The sequence below is a fragment of the Pelmatolapia mariae genome, linkage group LG7, assembly GCF_036321145.2.
Source record: "Pelmatolapia mariae isolate MD_Pm_ZW linkage group LG7, Pm_UMD_F_2, whole genome shotgun sequence".
NCBI lineage: Eukaryota > Metazoa > Chordata > Actinopteri > Cichliformes > Cichlidae > Pelmatolapia > Pelmatolapia mariae.
Window position 1 is genome coordinate 1,188,457 of NC_086233.1, and position 21,655 is coordinate 1,210,111.

General features: G+C 45.8%; 2 protein-coding genes across 3 annotated transcripts; both read right to left on the reverse strand.

Annotated features, from left to right (window-relative positions):
* Window positions 1-75: 75 nt before the first annotated feature.
* Window positions 76-17,278, reverse strand: LOC134630321 (GRAM domain-containing protein 2A-like). 2 transcript variants are annotated; one of them, XM_063477516.1, is made up of 12 exons: window positions 17,150-17,278; window positions 10,761-10,874; window positions 5,962-6,019; window positions 4,384-4,456; window positions 3,850-3,953; window positions 3,559-3,657; window positions 2,957-3,028; window positions 2,824-2,883; window positions 2,612-2,747; window positions 2,442-2,535; window positions 2,200-2,301; window positions 76-2,016 (listed from the first exon to the last, which is right to left on the reverse strand). In XM_063477516.1, the coding sequence occupies exons 2-12, from the start codon at window positions 10,865-10,867 to the stop codon at window positions 1,968-1,970; spliced, it is 954 nt and encodes a 317-aa protein (XP_063333586.1). In that variant the 5' UTR covers window positions 10,868-10,874; window positions 17,150-17,278; the 3' UTR covers window positions 76-1,967. The 2 variants fall into 2 exon arrangements, with proteins under 2 accessions (XP_063333586.1, XP_063333587.1); XM_063477517.1 differs by lacking the exons at window positions 10,761-10,874; window positions 17,150-17,278 and adding an exon at window positions 8,175-9,764.
* Window positions 17,279-18,547: 1,269 nt separating this feature from the next.
* On the reverse strand, window positions 18,548-20,974 carry LOC134630271 (granzyme B(G,H)-like). The gene is made up of 7 exons (XM_063477426.1): window positions 20,928-20,974; window positions 20,479-20,540; window positions 19,937-20,087; window positions 19,500-19,632; window positions 19,123-19,377; window positions 18,857-19,036; window positions 18,548-18,667 (listed from the first exon to the last, which is right to left on the reverse strand). The coding sequence occupies exons 1-7, from the start codon at window positions 20,972-20,974 to the stop codon at window positions 18,548-18,550; spliced, it is 948 nt and encodes a 315-aa protein (XP_063333496.1).
* Between the last annotated feature and the right edge of the window lie 681 nt (window positions 20,975-21,655).

Genomic DNA, 21,655 nt, shown 5'->3' on the forward strand with positions numbered 1-21,655 from the left:
ATTACTGAAAATGAGCAGCAAAAGAACGAGCTGCACGAGCAATAATAATAATGTAATGAAATAATGCACAGCACATTTGAAAATATCAGCTTTAATAGTAAATTCAGCTTGTTTACATGTTTTATTAAAAAGACGTCCACCTCTGGCAGCTGTTCTTTGTGCACATTCATCATACATCATACAACAAATCAGCCTGATCGAATATTATTAAACAAAGATGGATTCGGTTTCTCTGCATGATAATAAAAACATTCAAATCTTGATGCTACAGCTCTAATGTAACACAGCAATCCAGCGTGATGTCATCATGGTGATGTCATCATGGTGATGTCATCATGGTACAGTCGCCGTGTCTCAAAGGAGAAATCAGTCGCTGCAGTTCTGAATGCAAAGGTGAGCAGCGAGGTTCTCCAGCCGTCAGATACTGTTTGTGTGCATATTAGAAAATAATGAGGAACACCTTCTGTCATTAACGCTGCAGTGATGTGAAAGTTTATTAATCCTGAGCTTCTATGCTGAGTAACACTGAGGAGATGATTAATGGCAGGAAACCTTCCATGTGTAACTACTCATCTGGTGTCACCTGACGGGTCGACTCAGGTGTTTGCGCGCCTCTGTAAGCTGTTCGTCCACCCCTGAGTCCTCCTTCTTCCGCCTATCCGAGGTCAGGTGAGGTCAAAGCAGGATGTCGTCATCCCCCAGAAACGTCTTCAGCTCGGGATCCCGATGTCTTCCCAGGTCACATGAGCTGAGTTTGGGGAGCAACGCATCGTAAACGCAGCTCACTGATGACCCGTCCAGCTGCAGGATCAGAGACCAGGAGCCGGCTGTGTACACAAACTCTCGCTCGTTTACATGGATTTAAAAAATAGAATATAGCTGTTAAACTCTAAACATCCAGCATGCTGCAGACGACTTCTCTGCAGATTAAAGTCAGTTTAATCCAGTAGAAGAAGAACTGTGAGGCCTGAGCGAGCTGATCTGAGAGGAAACATCTCCTAGCTTGTGAGGCTGTGCTTGCTCAGCCTGTGGCTGTAAAGCGTTCGAGAGGTCGGCCAAATCATCGTGGTTGTTTTGTGGATTCAGGTGTGTCGCAGCGTCTTCATGGAGTCAGCTGCTTTCAACTAAAACCCTGTAAGAGCGCTTCAGCTGTGGGGAGAAACCCACGTACTCTGGGGCAGGTGCTGCAGGAGATTTTGATAAAAATCCCCACGCTGACAAACGACATCACAGTGACATCACAGAAGGTTATGTGACGAGCCAACAGACTGTACACAAAAGACAGCAGATCCTGTGACGTCAACGCGGTCCCTCACACCTGCATTCTTTCTAATGACCAGCAGGGGGCAGTCGGCCTCAGTAAACAAACATCAGTCGCTGGTTTCAGGTTTAATTTAACACAACGTTCAGAGTCAGGGGGCACAGAGAGGGGGGGGGATTTAGGGGGGCGCACCTCTGCTTTAAAAACTCCAACATGGAGGCGGGAAACATTACAGTAACTGTGTCCGTCTTTTATATACAGTTTATGGCTGAGTCCCGTGGTTCCCGCAGCATGATGAGGGTCTGAGCTCGATCATGATGCTTGGATCTGGGCTTTCCTCCAGCTTCTAGCAGCTGACGGTGAGGGGAGGCTGGATGTGTGGGCCAATCAGACGCCTCCTTGATGGTGATGTGATGGAAAACAGTCGAACACTTCTGTGCGGTACGGTATCCTACAACACATTTTCATTTCTCGGGACCTTTGACTGACCCAGCAATGCACACGCTGACATTTCTGTCCCAGAGGTCAAAGGTTAGTCTGCTGCGTGTGTTGACTACTGTAACATCTCTATGGTAACCGGGTGCTGGCAGGGGTCAGATGTTAGCCGCTGAAGCTCCTTCCTCCTCCTGAGAGCCTTCTCCTCCACCACCAACAGCTAACTCTATAAAAAGCAGACTTTCTCCTCACTCTCTGACAGGCTGCAGGATCAGGTTCCTGTCTTCTGATTGGCCAGCCAGCAGGGCACTTCTCCACACCTGGAAAAGCCGCATGCAAAGTTCTGTGAATACGTGATGGATGTGCTCCACGATGCAACCACAGAGCATCAAACTGTGTTGATTTTATCCGATCATTTACACAAATATGGAAAATTTAAAAACCTGAAGTCTTGGCTCTGTGAGGGGAAAAGTTTCTGAGAATACACCTGCACAGGTGCGTACCTCTCTCTCAGCGTCGGCTGGCTGCTCAGGAAGCTGAGCTGCTGCTCCAGACGACAAACCCTGAAGGCCAGATAGCAGGACGACAGGACCAGCAGGAAGACTCTGAGAGAGACAGACAGGTAAAAAACACCTGACACACCTGTGAAAAAGTGCAGCACACGATGGAGGTGTTCCTCCTCGCTCTGGATCCAATCGGCAGACAAAAGAACCGACTGTGTATGCTGGTTTTGGATCTGACTCACAGCAGGATGAAGAGTCTGAGCAGCTGGTACTCTGCGTGGCCCAGTTCAGGTACCGGCTCTGTCAGCAGGATCTTCTCCGTCTCCAGGCTGCAGTCTACACACACCAGACAGAGAACACGGGTAAACACATCATTACCTGCGAATGTGGGCGGGCGGATGCACGGGGCTACCTGTGAGCGTGTGAGCACTGAAGGTGGTGGTGGCGGCGAGGCTGGGGGTGGAGTTTCCCAGCAAATCAGGGAGGGAGGAGGAGACGGCGGGAAGCGATGGTTTCCGTCTCCATTTCAGCACCTCTGGAAACTCGTCCTGACAGAGAGACGCAGGTTCAGAGACACACCTTTGTAAAAAGCAGAGAAGCTGCCGATGAGGCTGTGGCTGTTACCATGGACAGCGAGCTGGGCTCCTCCAGGTACTGCTTCAGACTCAGACTCTTCCCGTTCACCTGAGCACAGACAGAGGACGCCAGGTGAGCCAGTATCAAACATTCGTTACCAGGAAGCTGAACGTGGACCGACCTGCAGGTGGGTGCAGATCCTCCTGAGGACGTCGTAGACGCTGTCTCGGGACAGCAGGGACACAAACACGTACTGAGGACGGAGACAAAGACAGAAGGTGGTCAGAGTGAGTTCGTCCAATCGCAGCGAGGTCCAGACAGGACCGCAGCTTCAGCGCCGCCCTCTGAATCCTCCATTTAAACCAACTCCAGCAGCAGGAGCCACTCACAGATTTAAAGCATCCACCCATCCCTCTGTCATCCACCAATCGAATCATCCAACCATCATTCATCCGTCCATCCTTTTGTAATCAGAGAAGCCCTCCTCCTCCTCCTCCTTCTCCACTTTGTATCTGCGATCCCATTTTTTTAGGTAACTACTCGCAGCTCGTGATGGTTTTTCATTTTCAGCTCCATCTTCAACATAACTGATCGGAACAACACGATCATGTTTAAAGTTTAAATCTCACAGAAACAGGCGGACTTTTAAAAGCCTTTAAATAATTCATACTCCTGCAATACTGTGAGCCGAGACAGAGTGGATGATGTCATCACTCTGCGTCTGGTGGAGGCATAGAGAAAGCTCATTAATCACATGATGCTTGGACAGGTCAGCGGGGATACCTTCTGTCCTGTATCCATGGTGATGGCGAGGCCGTTCGGCACCAGACCCGCAGTCTTGTGCTTCTTCACCAGCCGGACCGACACCACCGGTATGCACACCTGCCTCAGGAAACACAAACGCACAAAGCTTCTCAGGTGAGAGGCGCCTAAAGCTGAACCTGAGAAGGTCAGACATCCAACCCTGGATCCACCCGCTTCATGTCCATGACAGATACCCTGAACGGGATTTCTTTAAATTAATTTACTGAATTGATTCAAAGTGGGCATGTGACAGGTGATGTCATCGCTCACCTTGATGTCTTTGCCGAACAGGTTGGCGTAGAAACACAGCCAGTTCCTGGAGATGTAGAGTCGCCCCTGCAGCAGGATGTCTCTGAGCAGAGCGCAGGAATACGCTGCAGCGAGAGCGGATCACGTTAACGTAAACAGACTGAAATCGTTCTGACAAACAGATGAGCAGATGTAAGGACACGGTTCAGATCAAACATCGGTTGGGTAAGCAGAAACTGTTCTCACGGCGTTCTTTTACTGAGGGATTTCTGTCTAGTTCACATCCTCCAAAGCATTTGGGTGGAGGTCACACTGGGGCATCTACTTTCATTTCTTCTGTTTCAGGCGTTTTTTGGTGAATTTGTTGCCATTTGTTTTAGACAGATTTGTTTTAGACAGATGCTCTCGACACTTACGATCACAGACTTGGATTGGATACCAGCGCCCTGAGAGATTTACGTTGACAGAACTGAATAATGATTTCAAAGTGTCGAGCTGACTGTTTCACACGACCACGTGTGAGCTAAACCAGGCGGTGAGTGCTGCACTCGGTACCTTTCATCAGGACTTCTTCTTTAGGAACCGTCTGGAATAGTTTGTGGTACTGAGAGTTGTATTTGCTGACAGTCTGTGGACGCACAAAAACACACGATTACATGTTTGCATGGATGGGAGAGCGTTTACAACACCAGGTTCAAAAGGTTTCCCATCATGACTGAAGGACGTGCAGCTCATTTCCTGTTTGTCTACAGCGGAGAAAACGCAGTTTTCCCTTATTTAATAATGTGTTTCTATAGTTACCGGCAGAAATGTCCAATATCTCTAACTATAAAAACACATTAACATGGTGCTTTTATAGTTAACTTATTTTATAGTTTGAAACATTTCTGTGATTTTCTTTATAGTGAAAAAACAAATCAGGAAACTTTCAGTGATTCAGCTACATATTCATATTTATAGTTTCATTGAATAAAACAGGAAAATCTTTATGGTTATCTAATGGCACCTATTATTTATACATGAAAACAAACAGAAAAATATGATTTAATTTGTCTCTGTGACATTAGTGATTTATAACCAGCAGCCTGTTTAATAAAGGTTTATTTTTATTACAGTAAATATTTACGATTGGAGCAGCTGGTTTAGTATATTTATGAATAAATGTTCTATAATTTATATTCAAACAAACATCATACTGTCTGTTATTTACAGTATATTTGTTATTGGATAGTTTATCTGTAATAAAAAATAGGTTCATGTTATTTGTTTAATAACATGAACTTCATCAGAAATTCATTTTATAGTGAAAACCGAGACGTTCCTGTCACTTCCTGTTATTAATAAACCAACCACTGTTTCCTCCACTTGAAATAAAAGGACATTTTTTATGGTTTATAGTGAAATTACAGGAAGTTATTTCACTGTATAATTTTACTGGGAAAAACCCAGAAAGTTGTTTTATTCCACGGTGTATTATTCATGGAAAACCGGGATAATCCCAGAAGCTCAACCCTATCCCGTTTCTGGTGCGTGTTTTATTTTCCACACGCTGAGGTTGATTCCTGAGGCGTGATCGGAGTTTAAAGCTGGGAAACAGCTTTGAGTTTGTATCACCTGAAACAAAAGATCTGAGCGCTTCCTCCAGCTCAGCTGACTACAAACCGAGCGGCGTGTTTCTGGAGTATTGTTTGGGTTCCTCACATGTAGGTCAGACGTTACATCATGTAAACACCGCCCTGCCCCCGTACACGTGTACGGCTCTATTCTGCGAGCCCCACGGAGACTTCCTGCCTTCCTCTTCCTGTCTGAGACAACAAAGACTGAAACAACAGTCAGCGGCAGCTCGACACCCAGACCTCCATCGTCTTCTCTGATCCTGCTTCGTTGCTCCAAAAACTTTAAACTAACGGATAAACCCAAAGAAATGTTTGGGATTAGAGCTGCTGCTGCTTCCTGATGGTCGCCTGAGCTTTTCTGTCCACTCACGTGGATCCTGCCCACAAAACCCCCACACAAACACACCCCTGTCCCCATGGAGACGAGACAGACGCTGTGCAGGACTCCTGCTGCCCTGCTGTCACCTCTGGACCTCTGAAACTCCTGCTGCTCTGTGCGAGGGCAGGTTTTACTTACCGATCCTCTGTAACACTTCTTCACGTCTTCGTAGGACAAATCGTCGATCAGCTGCAGCCTGCGGGACACAGCAGCACCTTCGTTAGACTCAAACACAAACTGCAGTTTCTGTACTGAGAGCGGCTCAGTAATACCAAAAGTTCTCCTTTTAGTCCCAGAGAGGACAAACACACTGGAGTAGAAGGAAATACACACAACTACAAATCGTTCCTGTGTGACTTCATCACTCCGTCTCATCACTGTGGACGAGTTCTGGTCCACTCTTCTTCACAGGTTGTTTCACTTCATCGATGTTTGCAGCATTTATTCCTGCACAGCTCACTGAGCCTAACCCTGCAGGAGCCGGCCCCTGAGGCCTGGAGTTCCCCAGCCCTGCCTTACAGGATCAACTATCTGAGCCACCGTGTCTCAGGGGAAACCATGTTCAGCACTCCTGTTATTCCAGCCTGAGACCTTTAATTTATTCCTTTAGTTGTTAAACGGTCGTCACGCCTGTAGAAACACTTTGCAAAGCCGCTTCTCTCTCAGCTTATCATCACCACTGTCTGCTTCACCTGTTTCCTTACACAGAGAAATGGGGGCGGGGCATTATGAAGATAATATTGCTCAGGACTGATGGTTACGAACGATACACAGAGTCAGAACATTTCCACACAAATATTAGTGAAGGAGGCCCATTCAGAGGGTTTGGAAACGAGCTCGTAGCGCTTGATGAGGAGAAACAGCTGCTTCCTTAAGATCACTGCTGACGTCTTTCCTGCAAACTTCCACTGAGGTGCTCTCACCTGCTGATGATCAGTTAATCGAGTGCATTCACTGATTATCAGTAAGTTTCCATGCACTGATTTTGTACTATCTGGGATAATCTCTGTGCAGAAACCAGGAATCCTGGAAAACTACTGTACTGCCTGTCTGTGAGCATCTTCAGGGAGAGGCGTCTCTCATCCAAACAGACATGAATGGACAGTAAATTCAAAGCTCTCATGACACATCACAGCACGACGTATCACCACGGTCCAACACACGGAGGTTTAATCTCCCGGCCAAAGAGCGTCAGCGCTCCGGCTCAAGAACTGCTCACAGTCTAGGAGAAGCTGATTTATGCACAGAGTACAGTGGTGAGGTTTCCCTCCTGCAGCCTTCTGTCCTGTTCTAACTGCAGGATGGTGCTTCGCACACACACACACACACACACACACACACACACACACACACACACACACACACACACACACACACACAGTTATTTGTACAGAGAGAACAAAGGACTCTAATTGGTGTACAGCAGCAGAATAATTATCTTCACAGTGAGCCACTCACAGCTGACTGTGGCCTCCACCATCATCTACAGACACAGACAACACACCTGACCTGCCCCGTGTGACCCTCCGAGGCCTCGACAGCGCTGGATGGTGACGCTGTCTTCAGTTGGTCACGTTTTCCTCATTTGCATGTTTCCTTGAGCTGCAGCAGTGCAGCTTTTACTCATGCGAGCCCTGCTGAGGCTCGTGAGCAGCTCCAGATCCTCTGTCAGAAACAAGGCCTTTAACACTATCTGTGAGGGGCAGCCAATCAGAATAAACTTGACTTAAAGGGGGAGGAGCTAAAACAGCTTGTTTCTGAGTTAAAGAAGGATTATTTTGAACTGTGAATCATGCAAAGTGCAGAGTGGAGCAGAAAGTAAATGTGACCACAGAGAAAACACACTGTGTTGGATGAAAATGAGCCGCGGGCCGAGTGACGGCGGGCCGAGTGACGGCCGGTGTGTCAAACGGCGAGGACTGACCCGAGCACCTGCAAACACTCTGGAGGTCACAGATGTTCGGCTGATCAGAAGCAGCAGAAGATGATTTGGATCAAAGCGACACACCTGACCCTCAGGTCACCTCACCGTTTCAAACCCGCCGCGTCCCTCGTGTCTGACAGATATCTGCAGACGCTCTAACGTCATTGATGATCCTCTTCAGTCATTTTATGCAAACAGGAGTTTCACTGTCAGCTGATTTTCATCCTCGATTCCAAACTAACTGAACAAACACGAGGTCTGCGTCTGATTTCAGAGATTTGAAAAGACAAATCATTAAAAATCATCGTCACCACACCAACGACTGACTTCTGGGAAAACTACGAAAATTCACATAGTTTAAAAATTCCTGATTCAAATTCATGGGAGGAAGTTTTTCTCCGATCCAAAGCTGAGAGTCTGTCTCTACCTGTCGCGTCTGTCGTCTCCCATGTTTTCATAAACTCCCGCTCGGCTGCTGACGGCGGCGTGAGGAAAGAAACGTCCGACCGGTCATGTGAAAAACATGAAGAGTGAGGAAACATCAGCGTGGAGAGTTGAGCCAAAGGTGTTAATCCACCTTCTGACACACAGCTCCCAGCTCTGCAGTTTGATCACACACACACGCTTCCTCGTGTCAGGTTTCCTGCTCATGTAAATGCACTGCGGGCAGGAAGGGGTGAATCCATGGGAGGTTTATGCAAAGAGGAAAACAAATGACGAGCTGAGGAGGAGGTCTGACCGCGAGCGATGCTGATGAGCGTTATTAACGACTCCCATCGGCCACTGCAGCTCAGAGGCAGACTGGCACGCTTCCCTCTCCCACTGAAAACACCATAAAAGAAGTAATTGTGCAAACTGTTGGAGCGTGCAGGGAAAGTGGGGCAGAGAAAGGAGGACGTGTTCACGCCGCACACACAGATTAGAAAATTGTTGTTTACGTGCCAAACCGGGTTTAGCCGACACACTTTTAGATTCCCCTCAAAAACGAGGCTCCGTGAGACCCACTGGATCACAGGAACAAACGATTTCTTATTTCTTAAATAAGAAAATAAAGCCACATTTTACACCCCCTCTCCTCTTCACGCGCCGTCCATGTTTGGATGGGTCTGAGATCAGTTTTAAAGGAGCTTTGGTCCAGAGGAGATGGCGCTGTTTCGACTCCGTCATCACATCTGGCCTCTTCTCTGCGTGATGGAGCTTTAACCTGCAGGTGTGGACACCACGCCGACTTCTGGTCATCCCAGTTTTTGGCATATTGGTGAAACTCTCCCTATCTAAGATGTTTTTTTTATACCTGATCATGTGACGGACCTGCAAACTGTTCCTCCAGCTGTTTCTGTTTACTGGTGGTTCCAGTAACGACCACGCCCTCTCTGACATCACAGAGATCCAAGTGCAGAAAAAACTGACAAACTGAGTGTTCAAGCGGCCTGCAGGATTACTGTATACACTGCAGGCTCATCGTTACGAACTCTGGTCATGTTTAACATGAAGAGCCACCTCAGGGCCGGAGATACAATCATCTTCATATTTATATTTATCAGGGACGATCGTTAGTCTGAAAGCTTCAGTGAATATTTGGCTACGTTCACACTGCAGGCGAAAGCGCATCAAATCCGACTTTTCTGACCCTATGTGACCCATATCCGATCATGGTCTGACAGTGTGAACGGCACAAATCCGATATTTTCAAATCCGATCTGGGTCACTTTGGTATGTGGTCCTGAATCCGATACATATCCGATGTTTTAGAAAGCGACTGCTGTTTGATGGTCATGTCGCATTAAATCCGTCTTTTACGTCACTGACACAAGACAGACGCCAATTATCAGCTCCGGAGAAGACATGGTGAACGCTTCCTGGCCATCCAGTGAAACTGTTGGGAAGACAACGTTGGAGAAACGTGAACATTTTATTTGTACTGTATAATCTGCAGATTCTGACAGAAATCTGCAACTATCCTTTGAAGCACCGCTCCTCTAAAACAGCAATAAGGATCATTATTAAGTTATTTACATTATTATGTAAATAACAAAATAACTTAAAGCAAAAATTGGGAAACGTAAAGTCCGAAGTCTTTATATTAAGGGCCATCAGTCAAACAATATTGTTTGCTCTGGGTCTAAACAGAGCGCGTTGTGTGTGACGTCTTCTTTTGCGCATGCGGGCCGCTTTGAGCGTTCACACTGGAGAGCGTTTGCTGTCGCATTTTATTTGTAGTGTGAAGAAGCAGACAAAAAAATCGGATTTGATCAAAAAATCGGAATTGAGCATTAAGACCTGCAGTGTGAACGTATCCTTTGAGTGTTTCTGGGGTTTTCCTCCCGTTTGGCCTCTCCGGCTTTCTCTGCTGCCTGGAAACGTGAGCTGAGTGCACGTGGTGCAAACACACACGCACACACACACACATAGCCTGTGACTGCAGCTTGCTTCATACGTGACGGGAATAAGAGCACAGTGAGAGACACTGAGGCTTCCTCTCACTGCCGACTGTCTCTCCTGCACGTCTCCTCTGCTTTAATCTGCTGCCAAACACACACACACACACGCACACACACACACGCACACACACACACACACACACACACACGCACACACACACACGCACACACACGCACACACACGCACACACACACGCACACACACACGCACACACACACACACACGCACTCACACACACACACACGCACACACACACACACACACACACACGCACTCACACACACACACACACACACACACGCACACACACACGCACACACACACGCACACACACGCACACACACGCACACACGCACACACACGCACACACGCACGCACGCGCACACGCACGCGCACGCACACACACGCACACACGCACGCACACACGCACACACACTCTGTCAGGACTAATGAGGCTGTGGGCTCCTCCTTCTGTTTTGCTCACACTTTGTAAGCGAGCGTCCGGCCGTCCTCCTGTCCTCAGCCTCCACCAGCTGTCACACTGGCTCAGGAACAAGCTGCAGTTTCTCACCTGAAGGGTAGGGGGCAGGGTCCATCCTCCTCCCTGGGGGGCTCCACCTCATGGGGGGGCAGGACACCTACATCATCACTGAGCTCCAGCTGCTCTGACATCATCATCACCACCCTGGCAAGTCAGGAGGAAAAACAGCATCAAGAGTTTTAATTATCAAACGAACCTGTGCAGCTGTCGCACACAAACACGCCATCATGTCTTATTTAGTCTTATTTTAGTTTTTAAATGAAAACAAACAATTTTTAATTACATTTATTTTTGCTCATAGTCTTTACCAAAACAACAAAACTTCTTTATTTATTAGAGGCTTTTATTTCATGAGAAGTAACCAGAGAGCAGAAATTACTTGAGCAAGTGGTTTCATTAGTTCCCTCTGACAGTGTATATGTGAAGGGCTTTTATTGTGAAAGGTAAGAGGAACTCGTCATTTTTGTATGATAGGAAAAACGCGCTTTTCCTATCATATTAGCACCTGTGAGGCAGATTACAGATGATAGACCATCCAGGATTCAGACTGTGTGTACATGAGGGTGCGCTCTGATTGGTCAGCTGAGCTGCAGAGGAAACCTTCGATCTGAAGGACCACCACGCCTGTGCTGCCACGGCAACAGCACGATGGGGGAGGAGGACGGCTTCTCACGTGCAGTGTGTGTGTGTGTGTGTGTGTGTGTGTGTGGAAACACAGTCAGCGAGGTCGCAGCCTCACACTGACATCGTCGATGTGCAAAAATCAGATTGTGATGAAAAGAACTGCAGTGACTTCATTTCCCAGAGTGCCCCTCTGCCCTGGCATCCTTTCTGCTGCTTCTTCATGGCGTCTGCGGGCTCACTGACCGATGTGAGCAGAGGTGGAAGCTGTTTGATGCAGAATGAAATCATGTGGGTTCACTTTTATCCTTCAAACAGCTCAACAAACACGAGCAGTTTCTAATGTTTCTAATGTTCAGAGTTTATTTTTCTGTCAGAGGCAGAGAGAGGTGGGCGATGGGAGGACTGCGTCAATCAGACAGTGGATCTGTACACGACGCGCCGCTCGAGTTATCAGCGGATTTCACATTAAACACACTTCCTCTCAGCATCACATCAGCACAATCACTTCCTCATTTTCAGAAAACATCCAAAAACAGTTTTTTATGTTTACTGGTGTGACAGAGGAGGATGCTGGGACAGGAGGAGAGCCCTGAAAGGAGCTGCAGCACTGTGGGCCAGTTTATGTGATGGATGAACTGGTATTTTAGGTCCTGCAACACAAAGATGGGGGTTTAACACTGTGGGGAGAAATGTTTTTGAAACAGTTTTTCTCAGATATGACACACACACACATGTGAGTGAAAGTTTCCACCAACAGCCCAGCCGTACCGCCACGGCCGCTGAAACGGAGGAAATATTCAGAGAAAATGAAGATAAAACCTCAGAGAAGCCATCATGCAGCTGATTCGACCCGTGCAAACATGCCCGTGACACCGGAGGAGGTGGGAATGCACTACAGTTGCCTCGGTAACAGGCGTGATGCTTACACTCTTTCACCTGCTTCGGCTGACAGCTGGTGCTGAACCCTCCTCCTCTTCCTCCTCTTCCTCCTCTTCCTCCCCTCCCCGGGATGATGGAGTCGGACACCTCAGCTGGTGCAACAACCGGAAAAGTGCTACTCTCCTCTTTCTCTTCATTTCCTGTCACATGACTCCTGACGAGCTCCTGCAGGCCTGAACACGTTTATCACAGTTTTTTCTACTCTGTATGACATCTGTGTGATGTCATACAGAGAGGGAGGCTCCACCCATCTGAGATTCAAACCTGCTGTTTACACGGACCAGCCAATCAGAAAAAAGTTGTCTTTGAAGGCGGGGCAGTATGAGATAAAGAAGGATTATTCTGATCTGTGACTCATGCAAAGCCGCTCCAGCAGAGTGTAAGAATAATGATCATCATCATCATCACCTGTGTCAGTTCTTCAGAGCATGAAGAGCTCGATCAAAGGAAACTGTCTGAATGTCGACCGCTGACGCCGAAGCCTTCAAACTTCCACCCTGCACACAGAGCAGTGCTCTTTCTGTTTTCCTCATCGTGGTTCCTGATGAATTGCATCTATGCAAACGCTAAGAAAATAAAACTCCTCGAAAGCCACATTTAAACTTCACCACCTGCCTCTCCGAGCATCAGGACGCCATCAGGATGTTTCTTCTCTCTGTCTCTTCTGCAGTCGCCGTTTACTCTAAACCTAACTCGATGTCTTTTCCATCTTTAAAGGACCCGTTTGTCTTTAGACATATTTCTATTATTGCGATCCATAAAGCTTTGAAATTTATTGATCCAAAAAAGTCATCTGACAGTCTGAATCAGCTGACTTTACTTCTGAGCCTGTTGTTCATATTTTTAATCTGAGTATCCAGAATGATATCATCCCCAAAATCTGGAAAGCAGCCTCTGACCTCTCACATTTGAACAACTGCCGTCTGAATCCAAACTTTGTGTGTGGACCTTAAGTACCGGGATCTATGAAGAGCTTGGGTCATCAGCATCTCTGATGGTAACAAAGGACAGTGGACGGGAAGGACACTCTGCTGTGTTTGTTGAGCTGCTGTTAGGCGGGGCGGTTAGGAGCTATCGTGCAGATGAAACTCAGTGTGTTTATACAGATGTAGTAAAGATTCCTGAAGATGAAGGAGTCCCCCAAGGCTCTGCTGTAGACCCTGTTTTATTTGCCATTTTCATGAATAATGTAAGAAAGAATATGGCTACAGCTAGAAAGCTCCTTTATGCAGACAGCATACTTTACTCGGCTGGCTCACCTCTGAAGCAGGTTGTCGAGGGGCTTCCTTTCAGCAGCTGCAGGCATTACTGTGCCGTCTAAAGTTGGCTCTTAATGCTAACAAAACCAAATTCAGGTTGTTTTCCAGGAATCACTCATAGATCACAGATAATGTTGGTATTCACACCCTCGGAGGAGATTTTATTGAAAGAGTGTCGTTCTAAGAACATGTAGGTCTTCGGTTGGATGCTCAGATTTCTTCTGGTACTTAATGAAAAAGCTGAAGGTTTGATTGATTAAACATGGCTTGTTTTGACTCATCAGTTGAGAAAAACTTACACAGGAAACTTTTTAAAGTTTTCTTGGTTATGGTGACATTATGTATACGCATACGCAGAGACCCTTAGAGGAATCTCATTTCTGCCACTTATTCTTTCAGTCACGGCCCAGGTGGCATCAGCACAGGTGAGGGCACAAAGAGAAAGATCGATCGATGCAGTTTGCAAACATAAAACTGAGATACTTAAACTCCTTCACTCGAGGCAGACACTCTTCCTCTTCAAGCGAGCACATCGTGCTTCAGCCTCAGACTTTCAGCAGCCCTGCTGCTTCACGCTCTGAGGGTGAAGGGTTTTTACGCTCCTGAAAAGGACGTTTTTTGATTTGTTGGATGTGGTTTGGCTTGTTCCATCTAAAATTTTGGACCCTAATTTGCATTTTGTCAACAGTTTGCAGGTTCTGTGTGAAGCTCTAAACCCTGCACCCATGTGAACAACAGCTTGTCTTTCTAAAAAAAAGATTGGCAATGAGATAAACAAGAGAAGATATCAGGCGGGTGGTTTCATGCAGCAGTGGTGGTTAGGAGGAACAGGAAGAGCTGTGTCATCGAATGATGACTCCGAAACCTCACGCTGATGAAAGGACAGTTAAGTGTTACCGACCGAGCTTCCGGATTATCTATGGAAAGTGGTGTTTCCGATAGCGTGCAAGACTTTGCATACAGCAAAGCTCGAGGTACAAAAAGGCACACGCCTGAAAGACGAAACCTGAAGAGAAGCTGGGTGAATACAAACAGCTGTTTATTCAGTCAGACGAGACCAAAATGAAACAGTCTGGGTGAGAACGAGCCATGTTAACCCATGCAGGTGGGGGTGTGAGGAGCTGGGTGTGAGTCAGGGCTCTTTCCAACAAACTCTAACAAACATGTGCTCGATGTAATTCTACTTGACCAGCAAGACTTTAATGCACAACTTCTACTTTTATTAGAATCCCAAACATGTTTTACTTTAATAAAATAGTCTCTTGTCTCATACTGTTCACGGTAACACCGGTATAATGTTGGGCAACGATAAGAAAATGAAATATGGCGATAGAATATGGGTAAAACGCGCATGCGCAGTGCTTTCGTTTTCATACGCACATGGCGGAAAAAGCATGGCGGCGACGGAGAATGAGAAGGGCGAAAGCGGATCGTTGAATGAAACAGAAGAAGCAGAACTGGTTTGTTAAAATGCTGCAGCTTCAGTGGTGTGGAACTGGTTTAGCTTTTGTCCGTCAGATACACAACAAAGCACTATTTTTGGTAGAGCATGCTAGCGGGCCGTCGTTATTACCGTTATTACCAAACCGATTTTATGTGGCACACAGCAGTGGCACAAAAGCTAGACAGGTTTTATTCTCATTTCTCAACACAAATGCAGCTGAGACATGAAGCTAATCCAGAAGCAGTTTTTCTGCTGGCCACTCGAGTCACACGCTAATTCAAACTTTATTTATACAGCGCCAAATCACAACAACAGTCGCCACAAGGCGCTCTATATTGTAAGGTAGACCCTACAATAATACATACAGAGAAAAACCCAACAATCATATGACCCCCTATGAGCAAGCACTTTGGTGACAGTGGGAAGGAAAAACTCCCTTTTAACAGGAAGAAACCTCCGGGCTCAGGGAGGGGCGGGGCCATCTGCTGCGACCAGGAAGACGGGACAAAAGGCATGTTGTGGAATTTTGCAGTTGCTATCAGAGTCGCCCCCTGCTGGTCATCAAGAACAAACTGCAGGTTGACACATTTAAACAGCTCTGGGCCTGATTTCGTCCTGCAGACCAACACTGTGTTAAACACTGACAGTGAGCTTCTGTCTCTGCAGCTGCATTAACTTTGTGCCTCGCTGTCATTAACATGCAGCACCTCCCCTGCAGGCCTCAGTGTGTGTGTGTGTGTGTGTGTGTCCAGCACCACAAACAAAACACCTCTTTGAGTGAGGAGCTGCAGAGCGAGGCCGACTCACACAACAACCCCACAGCCTCACAGCAACAAAAGGAGCTCCTCTTTTCTACTTTTAGTCATGTTAATAAAATCGTCATCACTCTTTCTTTCAGACCCTCCTGAGCTTCTGTGCAAACCGTTTCATGAAGGTGGAAATTACACTTGTTGTTATCTGTATTTCTCACTGAGTCTTTATTTAACATGTAAAACACGACACCTCAGAGGCCGACGGTTTTCTTTGTGAGAAACGCAGCGCGGGAACAACTCTGACTGTTAAACCTCAAAGTTGTGGAATAACCCCGGGATCCAATCATATTACTGATAAACTGATAATGAAGTGTAATCTGATTACTTCATCCTCTGCAAACCAAGCACAGCTCATCAGGCTGAAGACGGGTGCTTCTCGAATGAGCTCAAAATCAGTTTTTTCCAGAAAATCTGCGACTTTATCACTTTAAACTCTAACTTTTACTCTGAAGATCATTCCTAGATCATCACGTCCTCCCTCCAGCTTCCTTCCTTCTTTCCTCCCTCTCTGTCTTCCATCCTTCCTGACTTTTTTCATTCCCTCTTTCCTTCATATCTTTAACATCCCAGCAGCATTGTCTCTGTGTAGAAATCAACTCTTTAAATTTATCCTTCTTTTCCAGATAAAAATTAAATTCACACATTTCTTTCAGCTTCCTTTAGGACGCTGTTTGTTCTGGACGAGCCCGAGAGCTCGCTTCTTTGGTTGGTGGATGCAGACAGAAAGAAAAACTAGTCCCACTGTGAAACAGCTCGGGTCGTGTTGGCTTAGTTTGGTGGATTTTTGTGTTGAGGCGTGAACGATCACATCTGGAAACAAAAATCGATTTAAAGTGCTTAAACTGAGGCTTCACAGACGGGTGATGTCACGTGGTTACTGCTACTTTTTTATACAGTCTGTTGATGCTTCCATCATTTATATACAGTCTGTGGCCACATCCATCTTTTATATAAGGTGGTGTCTGTAACATAGCTGCTGGTTTTTTTGGTGAGTTATTTATTTAAATAGATTTTAGGTGGAGGAGGGTGGAGAGTTACCTCCGCCTGACGCGTTCACGTGCATCAAACTCACATTAATAAAGTTCAATCAGATGTTTCATTGATATCTAACATCATTTAAAGCTTTCATTCAGTCTGTGTCCATAAAAGACGGTTTATTACAGCAGTAATGTGATTACTAACGTGTGCACGTGCTATTAACGCACACCTATGAAAACAAAGCTGCTGCATATAAAACAGTTTATTACTTAAGAAGGAAAATATTAAAATAAGATCTCAATAGACTCAACAATAGAAACCAAATCCAAGAGCACGAGCGCGTGACTCCTTGCACAGACTCACCTTTACCTGCGAGGCTCCTGCCGTCTTCAATCACGTCCGCCGGAGTCCCGGTCGGTCGGTCCGGTGTCGGTCCCAGAGTCCGTCCTTCAGCACCAACACAGGGCGCTCCCCTCTCTCTGTGCACGAGCTGCGCAGTCACGCTGGCAGCATTCAACCAGCGTGTGCAGGAAGTGAGCGGAAGTGACTTTCAAAGTAAAGCCTGAATGAAAGTAGAGTGTTTAAACGGGTTTCACTCGTGAGGCACATTTAAAAACGTTTCTCTGTCAGTTTCTAATCCAACCCCACACAGATGTTCCTGATGTTTCTGCTGCTTCATCATCACCTGTTACCTGTCTGGATCATCGTTCATCAGATCCACTGTCTCTGAAACACACCTGATGACGTCATTACATTTTTGGTTGAAAATCATTTCTGTTTGTTGGAGGGGCTGATGCCCAGGTGTGCTTAGAGAGGTGCGCGGAGTGGGGTGGCATCTCCTCCTGATGCATGACGAGCCAACCCCGACTGATGTGATTGGATTAAACAACCACAGTCACATTTCTTTCCCTGACTGCAGCTTTAACATGCTGGTACTTTTTTAAAAATGATGAAAAAGGTTTTAAAGCTTTAAAGTGAATTCAAACTACCAGCAGGTTCTCAGCTCCGCAGGTCACGGCTGATTCCTTCAGCAGAAGGAATCTGAGTAAAGGAGGAGACCCAATCCCAGGTGAGTCCATCCCAAACATCACACCTCGACCCACACGATCTCCTCCAGGCTGGGACACCAGCTTTTAGGCTGGAGACGCCGGGCTGAGAGGTCAAATCTTCATGAGCCTAACAAATTGTCAAGGTGCCTTCACCTCAAACAGGAAGCGAAGAAAGAGCCACTGTGACATCACTTCCAGGAGACAGCTGTGTTTCAGTGCACAGAAGTTAAAGCTGTGCTTTGGTGTCATGACTTAATTCATTAAGACTAAACTTTTGTTGTTCAACCTCCTGAAGAATTATAATGCACCTGTGAGTCTCTTACACTCAGGTTTACCTGTCACAGGTGAGTCAGACGCCTCATGTTAACCTGAACCCTCCGTCAGGTGTTTAAAGTAGATTGTTTTTTATTTTTCCCTGAAACACAGTCAGGGATGGTTTCCTTAGAAACCACCATCATCCCAGCCTGCACGTGATGCGTTCAGTGGACATCTGTAAACGGCACGAACGAAAAACAAACTCCACATCACTGAAACGTTTCTGCTGAGCTATTTGACAACTGAGCAGCGCCGCCGTGTGGCCGAGTGAGTGCACTGCATCAGAAATCAAACAAACTTCCAAACCACCAGATTTTTTTAGCATTAAACAAAACACTCTTTTTAATATTGGCTTTTATTTCTCCATATACAATCAACAGAAGCTTTTCAGTTATCTTCAGAGGCACTCGTGATGATAAGGAAACATGAACAGATGCGGAAATCTGTTCAGCGTGGCATATCTCTGCGTGTCCTTAAGTGGTAGACCCAAAAACCCTCCACAGCTGATGAACAGGATCTGAAAGTCACGAGAAAAAAATCCAGCAAAGAGAAAAACAACATAAAATAACCAACGTGGAAGCAAAATGACCCGAGTAAATAAGTGAAACTAAAATTCTTTGTCAAACTGAAGACATTTATAAAAACTTACATCAGTTCATGGAAAGGTGGAAAGTTTCCTGCAACAAAACGTGAAAGATTGTGCCACTTGACCTGCCAGAAGTTCTGGGTTAGGGTTCTGGCGCAGAACCTCGTCGATCCATCTACGGTACTTTGAGATGTCCGTATAGACGTTGGGTTTATTGGGGTAGTTACAGTTACTCTCATAGTTGAAGGAAACGAGACCAACAGCGAACCTGTCGCACACCAGAGGACCACCAGAATCACCCTGTGAGGATTTTAATTTGTCAGATTATTTTTTTTATATGTTTGTCAACAGAACACAAGTTTCCACTGAAAGCACAGAAAACATACCTGACAGAATCCTTTGGTTGTCTTATATCCACCTGCACAGGTAACATTGGCAGGAAGACCAGGCCACTGTTTGTCACAGACCTTTGGTTTAACGACAGACACGTCCACCACCCTCAGCTCATCAACAGATTCACCATCAGGTTTAGTTTTTCCCCATCCAGCCACCTGACACACTTGATTTTCTTGTAGGTTTATTTCAGCAGGTGGAAGCTGAACTGTCTGTACTCTGTGGCCTAATCGAACTTTCTCAGAGAGCTGGAGACACAGCATGGAGTAAAAATAGAAACATGTTTTTTCATATAGAAGCTTTTATTAAAAATGTAATTATACCACAAATACGTCACATAAAACTGATGTTGTTATAAATATGGACTTACTTGGAGTAACATGATGTCATTACCATGTTGAATATTTGCATATCTCTGATGGATGATTTTTTTTTCAATCCTTATTTTCTGATGATCAGCCTTCTTCAGATTGTGGTTGCCGAGAACGACGTATGCGGGGTTACTGAGGGAGTAATCAGTGAGAGGGAATTTAAAATGTAAACTATTTTAAACCTGATATCTTGATTTCTCAGCAAGCAGTCGTTACATGCAGGCTAATGTCAGCAGTGCTGTAACTAACGGCTGTCAGAGGTTTGTTTGTTGTTGCATATTCCAAAGGTCATTAATATTTGATGATGTTAAAGTTAATCATCTTTTATTGCCCCTTAAAAAACACCTGCCTCATCAATAACTTAGAGTGATCTGATAAATAAATACAAGTTTGAAAATGTTTTTGTATAAATTGATGAACAGGAAATCAAACTCACAAGTCATCACAGTGTGCACTAGTGAGCACAAAGTCTTCAGTGATGAGGAAACCTCCACAGACATGTCGACCCTTGTTATCCTGCACTGACACCATGTACTGCATCGAGTTCTCCGGAGCTTTTTCTCCATGAATAATTCCTGTTGCAAACTCTGATAAATAAAAGAAGAAGTTAAAGTCAGTGGCGTTTACAGCATTAAGATAAATCAGGTATATTTGATGTCTCACTGATGTCTGGTAGACATGGTAGAAGACAAAGAAGAAGCTTGTGCAGACAGTGCATGGTGCCAGCAGGAACCTCAAACCGTCCTTTACTCTGTAGAAAGACTTTTATACATCACGCGTCTTAGTTTGAAGGCTGGACTATCTTCATCATCTCGACTTCCTGTCATGCCAACCGCAGGCTTGTTCTTAGCATTATCTAATGTTGGAATCTTGTTGGTTATGATACACACAGCTGTCACATCTAGTTTTGTTTATTCCTGTTGGTACATTTGGACTTTATTGGCTCTCATTCTGCAGTTTACAGACATTCTGATCCACCTGAAGTCTCCGGCACCGTCACAACCATTAGTGACCTCACGGTGTCTGCTGTGAGGACGGCTCTGGAGACCAGAGACAGCACACACTTCATACATATAACAGTCAGAGACACCACAACACTGATACTGCAAAGTGATTTTTACAAGTTGTTAAATGAATTTAGTTTGACAGAAAGTTCTGAGTAAAGAAGAGATGTGTCTGAAATTCTCCAAGCCCCTCCCCTTTTCTTACAAGAGTGGTTAGCATCATGGAGAAAACAAAAACACGCTAACAGTTTACACACAGGCACATGTGTGAGAATGAGAGATGCTAGCAGCTCTCTGGCCTCCTCCATCTGTGGCATTGGCTTAATTTACAGTTAAAGAACAAAAACACAACTGAATGATGGATTACATAAAGTAAAGGCAGTGCATTAAAACCTCAAGGATGACAGGTGCACAGAAACGTACCTGCCCCACCAGTTCAAGCCATTTGTTGCCATAGTAATCTCCATCATCCTGAAGTTTTTAAACAATGCTGAGTTTGTACAAATCATGCCAATAAAAAAAGAAAAGATCCCCACGCAGTATTACACATTTTTTACAGATGAGCAAGCACTTTGGCGACAGTGGGAAGGAAAAACTCCCTTTCCAGACGCAGACTCCAGAAGTCCAGACGCTTTTCTTTCCAAGCTCCTTAGACTCAGGTGAGAATGTTGATGAGCACATGGCTGGAGATTATTTTGTCTGGCTGATTGGGTTAGAATGGCAAACCTGACATGTTAAAAGGACGGTGATGCTTGAAATCATTGTTCTTCCATTGTTAACCATGGTGACCTGCAAAGAAACGCGTGCAGCTATCATTGCGTTGCATAAAAATGGCTTCACAGGCAAGGATATTGTGGCTACTAAGACTGCACCTAAATCAACAATTTATAGGATCATCAAGAACTTCAAGGAAAGAGGTTCAATTATTGTTAAGAAGGCTTCAGGGCGTCCAAGAAAGTCCAGCAAGCGTCAGGATCGTCTCCTAAAGAGGATTCAGCTGCGGGAGTGCCACCAGTGCAGAGCTTGCTCAGGAATGGCAGCAGGCAGGTGTGAGCGCATCTGCACGCACAGTGAGGCGAAGACTTTTGGAAGATGGCCTGGTGTCAAGAAGGGCAGCAAAGAAGCCACTTCTCTCCAAAAACCCATCAGGG